This window comes from Poecilia latipinna, unplaced genomic scaffold, assembly GCF_001443285.1.
Source record: "Poecilia latipinna isolate Pla-1442-1.1 unplaced genomic scaffold, P_latipinna-1.0 Scaffold238, whole genome shotgun sequence".
Classification (NCBI taxonomy): Eukaryota; Metazoa; Chordata; class Actinopteri; order Cyprinodontiformes; family Poeciliidae; genus Poecilia; species Poecilia latipinna.
This window is the reverse complement of record NW_015112854.1, coordinates 157,633-163,632: the sequence shown is the minus strand read 5'-3', so window position 1 is coordinate 163,632 and position 6,000 is coordinate 157,633. Positions and strand designations below refer to the sequence as shown.

The 6,000-nt window shown below is 37.9% G+C and overlaps 1 protein-coding gene across 2 annotated transcripts in view; it reads right to left on the bottom strand.

Moving 5' to 3' along the window:
• Nucleotides 1-6,000, bottom strand: part of LOC106947406 (leucine-rich repeat transmembrane neuronal protein 4-like) — a 73,327-nt gene continuing 67,327 nt past the window's right edge. Inside the window, exon 3 of one of the 2 annotated variants that reach the window (XM_015032392.1) lies at nt 1-2,270. In XM_015032392.1, the coding sequence (XP_014887878.1) occupies nt 2,205-2,270 (66 nt within the window). In that variant the 3' untranslated portion in view covers nt 1-2,204. The remainder of the gene's footprint in view (nt 2,271-6,000) is intronic. The other variant, XR_001424978.1, reaches the window with a different exon arrangement.

The following is a 6,000-nucleotide window of genomic DNA, read 5'->3' as shown; positions in this document are numbered from 1 at the left end:
AGGATCAATGGAGGTTTTTAATTTGACCAATTACTATTGCTCACCAGTAAAGTCATCATTTTAATTATAAAACATACTGTTGAAAGTGAACAGAGAGAATACCGCAACAAATCCAGATGGGGAGAAGAAGAAGTAGTAGAGATTTACATTAAAAAAGTATTATTCTTCTCCTTGTGTAGAAAGAGTACAGGTTAAAACAATCCACAACTCAGTGGGTTTCAAATACAATAAAAAACAAAAAAATAAAGAGAAACACAAGCCCACGCAGAACCGTGCACAGCAACATTATGCAGTCTGTTTAAGGGGGGCGAGCAGGGTGATTGTTTCTGAAGAAAGCATGATTTTTTTTAAATTTTTACTCTGGTTTAAGAAAAGTTTTACAATGTAAAGCAGTGCTGAGTTTTCTTTCCGACAAGATCTTCCTGCCGCTGCAAGGTCGTTTATTCACAAAGACGCACGTTGCACACATGATGAGAAGAAAAAAGGGGAGGAGGAAAAGAAAGAAAAAGAAAAGAGAGAAAAGCAGCTTCAGCAGCAAAGCACTGCTGGACCTGAAGGGAGTTGAGGCCTCTTTTAATATTTAATCTGTAAAGAAAACAAATACCAGATTTGTCGTGAAGTATAGGTGCATCTCATTTAAAGTTTATTTATTTCAGTAATGCTGCTTAAGACGTATTTCAAGCTTTTATTTCTGTTGATTTTGATGAATAATTAATTTTCTTACCTAAAATATTCCTTTAAAATCGAAGTTATTAAGATGAGTCACAATTTGTCATTGCTCAAGAAAATGGCCGCTCAGAGTCATATTGGGGGAATGTTTAGTGGAAGGAAAACATGCAGTGGGAAACAAATTGCACAAGCAAAATTGATAACCACTTTCTTGGGAGGACTACAGTTACTTTTTTCATAAATCTAACTTAGAAATGTAGAAGAAAAGTTATATTTTAAATTAAATAAAAATATTTAATTAAATATTTATATTTAAATGCATATGTATTGATATTTTAACAAATAAATCACAAATGAGCAAATAAACTGTAATTCAGTCTTTTGTACTTAAATGCTTTTGGACCTTTTTTCTACTGCAGTTTTTCCTTCCACTAAACTTTACTTTGCTTGGATTCAAGGAGGATGCTCGTCTAATTCCATAGCATTTATATTTCCTTTTAGCTTTCTGGGGAAACTGTTTGTGTTTCGTTTAGATTTGGTGAAAGCTGTAATCATCACAACGAACAGAAATAAACAACTTTCTGAAGGTAATGCTCCAGTTTCACTGAAGTAAATTAACTTTCTGTGTGATACAGAAATGCTCTGAGATGCGCCGGTATGTTAAGGTGAGCCAAAAGTAAAGGAGGATTCATTTGGCTCTTTGGTATCTGTTGCTCAAACACACACATTTTTTTTTCTTAAAAAATAAAAATAAAGAAAAGAAAAACACAACATTAACAACAGCAGAACTTCTGGAAATCACAATTTGTCCTTGATTGGAGCATCTGTCCTCATTTCTGTTTGTTTTTTTGTTTTGTTTTGTTTTTTTGTCTCTCTTATTAAAAGTTATTCTTGAAATTTCATTTTATTTGGAAAGAATTTATAAAACTCTCCGAACAAAACAAAATGCTTCAAAACAACCAAAGCGGATTCCTCTTTTGGTACTTTCTGAGGAACCGTCGCAGCTCATGTTTAGTTTTTCTTTCTTTTTTTAAAAAATGTACTGAAAGATTATATAATGATGCTTCACAGGAGTTGAAAACATGGAAACCCATTTTAAATTACACACCCCTGTGTTGTAGGAACAGCTTGTCCTTTTCGTACGACGCCATGTTGTCCTTGTGGAGACAATAAGCCATCAGGGTCCCTGCAGTGGGCGGCCATCTTTATTGTATCCATCCCTTGGCTCTCATTAGTTCGCACAACAGGAATCCTCAACCATCGGTGCGTGTGTTCGTGAAGTGAGCATCATGAGAAATGCCAAATGACCAAATCATAATAATAATAATAATTAAAAAAAATGTTATAAAACCTTAAGAAAAAAGAGAGAAGCCGCCACGTCATCTCCTCCTTTCCTCCTGGATCGATTGTTGCCTGGAATCCGTTTGCATGGAGGACAATTGAAGCGTCTCCTCCGATCTGAGCGATGAGAGAGGAATCCTGGCGGGCCGGGCTTTCGTTTGTTGCATCATCTCAAACAGTCCTTTCTCTGAGAGTTAATGGATTGTAGGCACATCTCCCAGCCAGGCACCAGGTAGGGGGCGTGGACACGTGTACTCGTTCTGCAGAGAACAGGAAGGAAAGAAAGAAAGAGCAGGACGCCGTTAGCGCCGCGCAGCTGGTGGTTACGACGAGAAATTAATTTTAGTTCCAGGTGATTTGATCGCACCACAGCGGGCCTGTGACAGCGCCAGCAACGCAAATAAGGATAAGCAATTAAGTGGTTGATAAACTCCCATGTGGTTCGACACACAGACAGGATGTAAGAGAAATCTGTAGATTAAATTTCAATTACACGACGTCGAGTCTGTTTAGAACAGCTGGAGTCTGAAACGCCACTGTTTCAGTAAAACCCTGCATCTCCAAACGCACCGCCTGAAGGATTTACTGGTTAGACCAGCACAAAACTCAACGTCATAATCAAGAAGTTGGACATCTATTCATGACTTTACAGGTTTCCAAAGTGAAAATGAAAAAAATTGTTGCTTTATTGTTTATCACTTCCTCAAAACCTCCAACTGTAGTTTGATTAAAGTTTTGGTGCTAATGAGTCAAAAGCAATGTTTCCAACCAATTGTCATGCAAATTTTGAGCAAAATCTTTGAAATGTTGCAGAAAAAATATCAAGTGAGAAAAAGCTAATTAAGGCAGCTGCAGCTGGATCGGAGCGACGCAGCCCGGCAATGCAGAGCGTAACTTTGTCAGATGTTGATGCTTCGTATGGCTGCAGCAAACAAGATGTAGAGTTTGCAAACTAGAATTTCATTTCATTTTTTTTCCATTTTGAAAATCTGAATGTTCTTATAGGGCCAGAATGTATTAACAAAACCAATTAAAGTGTTAAAATAGAATTAACTAGCTGTTTGTTTCAGCATTCAGTAAGTGTTTTTTTTTTTTTTTTCAATCAAAGTCACAGATTTTGTGGCGCTAATTTAGGAATATTTGTAAAGTATTTTTGCAATATTTGCGCTAATGTGTGATGTTAAATGTGACTTTTTAATCTCTGTCCGTCACAGACTGGACGTCAAGTAAAGCTGATTTTGGTCAATTTTGAGAAAGATTTTGCACTAAAAACCAGAATAAAATGTGGGAATCTGTTGATTCTGTGTGAATTTTGAGGATTTGTGAAATTTGGAGTTTAGATGGCAACATAAAAATCTACAGTAGAACATTTCTGACTTTAAGATACACTAAATAATTTAGACGTACGATATGTTAGTTTCTGTGATAAAATGTAAATTTCCTTACAAAATATAATTATTATTGGACATTATTTTCTGATATTTTGTTTGAACAGATGATTCTACCATATCTTAGCTAATTCCTCTAGTTTATTTTTGTTTTAAACAAACTTAGGTTTTTTGATTAAAGTGGTCTGAATATGTATTTGTGTCATTGTCCTTCCACTTCACAGCTATGTGCCATCTGTTTTCTGTTGTCTGTAACATAAAAACCTCATAAAATCCATTAAAACTGCATCGTGAAAATGCATGAAAAGTGCAAGAGGCATAAAAAGTGAAAGTGTCACTGAGAGAAAATACTGTTTTTACTGACAAAGCTTTAAAAATAAGAGCATCTGTCAACATTCCCTCACTCACTCTCAACAATCCCACATTCATGCTGCCTGCTCTGACCTTTTCTCTCTCATTTTTAATAATGTTGCTCTTCTCTACTCTCTCAATTAATTTTTCAGCCATAACAGTTTTATAACGAGACGCGTATTGTCACCGGGCCAGACCTATTGAATGTTTTGGGAAAAAAAAGTAGCAGCTAAAAGCAACAGATATAATGAAACACACTTGGGGAATAATTATTTGATCTGCTACAATTTGGAGAGAGTTTGGGTTTTGTGACAAAATCAGTCAGTCAGCTGCAGATAATCCTGACCTCAACTCATTGCCTACACAAAGCACGCCTGTCTGCAAAATCAATTTTCTCCCATTCCTCCACCGAAGGGAGGACCAAAGGTCAAAATGTGACCTCAGAATATGTCAGGAATGAAACAGTGGACCGGCGCAGGGGGCAATGGGCAAAAAGACGATCAGCAAGTAGCTGGTAAGACAACAATCGGGCTCTGAAGGCGACGACAGATCGAATCTTCACACTGTCAGGCAGCAGGGCAACGAACAGAATAACCAGATCTGGATGGCTTAAATGCTGCAGAGAGCCGTGAGAAAGTCTTCCTTCAACAGATGGGCTGTTGATGCAAAACATCTTTTATACTAAAAGATAATGAGATTTTAATCTACTCTGTTCTGCCTATTTCGACCTTGTCACTTTAAATCTAAATAAGCTGCTGCTGGTCACTCCCCCAGCTGCAAGCGGATGCACAGTTATGCAACTGTGCGTCTTTGCAAAGCAGAAGTGGAGCCTCCTGCACAACAAATTGTTTTTTCCAGCAGCCATTGTACAGCGGTAAAACTGGAGCTCAATTTGGGTTTTCCTGGAGTTACTTGGTGAGGGGCGGAGCCTGCTGATATGTGATGCTACACTTAGGAAGTTTTTGCAACGGGTCATTTTTCCAGACACCAAAAATCATGAGCTCAACGCCAAAAACCAGCTGGTTTGGTTGGGGTTTTCCTTAAGCGCTTTGGCTGTTTTTAGAAGCAATAGAAACGCAAATGGAAGTACAAAAACGTGTAAAACATAAGCATCGCATAATGTATCAGATTTTCAAATAAATTTTATTATAAAACAAAGATAAGTAAAAAGAAATGTGAAATCACATGATTTTTCCTTTGAAAAGATCAATTTTATGTCAACTTTTACCTGTAAACGGTGAAGACGAACGTGAAACTTTATGTTTCTCATTACATCTGACATAAAACAAACAGCTTTTTAAGAAAAGGATGGCTGTAATGTGTTCATGTCTTTGTTACAAAGAAAAACAATAGCATCAGTTTTGTGCTGGAAAACACATAAACTCTTCATTTTTGTGAAAAGCAAACCCTGACCCTGACATCTTAAGAGTTGGCAAATGACAGAAGTGCCAACGATACACAAAAGATTTAACAATTAAAAAACAAAGGAACTTTCCATGTGAATCGATAAGCAGATGTACAGCATCATCTCGATAAGCAGCATACCATGGATTGATTTCAGGAACTAATTTTCCTCCAGAACATAATAAATTCAGGAGAAAGAGTCAATTATGCATCTTGACGGGTGAGCAACCCCGGCACATCTAAATGTCAGGGATTTCCCCACAGGACGAGTCACGCTTGTTAAAATGTTGCTGCAAATTAGTGCAACATTTTGACATTTTCCCCTCATTCAAGAGCTTACGAGCCTCAAACTGTTCTGCACTCCAAAACAGACAGAGCGGCACTCGGCTCACTTTCTGAGTGTTTTTAACCGCACTGTGACACGGCAACAAGTCCTTATTGATTTAGCAACACAAACGCTCAACTTAAGCAGTCTCAAAAGCTTTTCAAATGTGCTCCAAACTGTCCCTGGCTCAGCTTTTTGCTGCTGGAGCCGAGATTGTCGTCAGTGTTGAAGCACATCTCTTCGCCGTGCGGCTCAGGCGAACGCGCCCTGAGCAGATCTTTGATTTAGGCGTTATCAAATGGGCTGAGGAGTCTTCAATCAACCCTTTATCTCCCTCTCAGGTAGAAGTGAGCGAGGAAAACTCTGCGGCACAAATTGTCATACAGAAGACAATTTGTGTGAGAGCGAATCACAGCAAAGTTTCGGGTTGTGCTCTGAGCCGATGCACAAAAACAGACAAGAGCTAAAGAGCACAAATCTGTAAAGGCAGATGTCATAAAAATGAAATCTTGCCATTAGGTA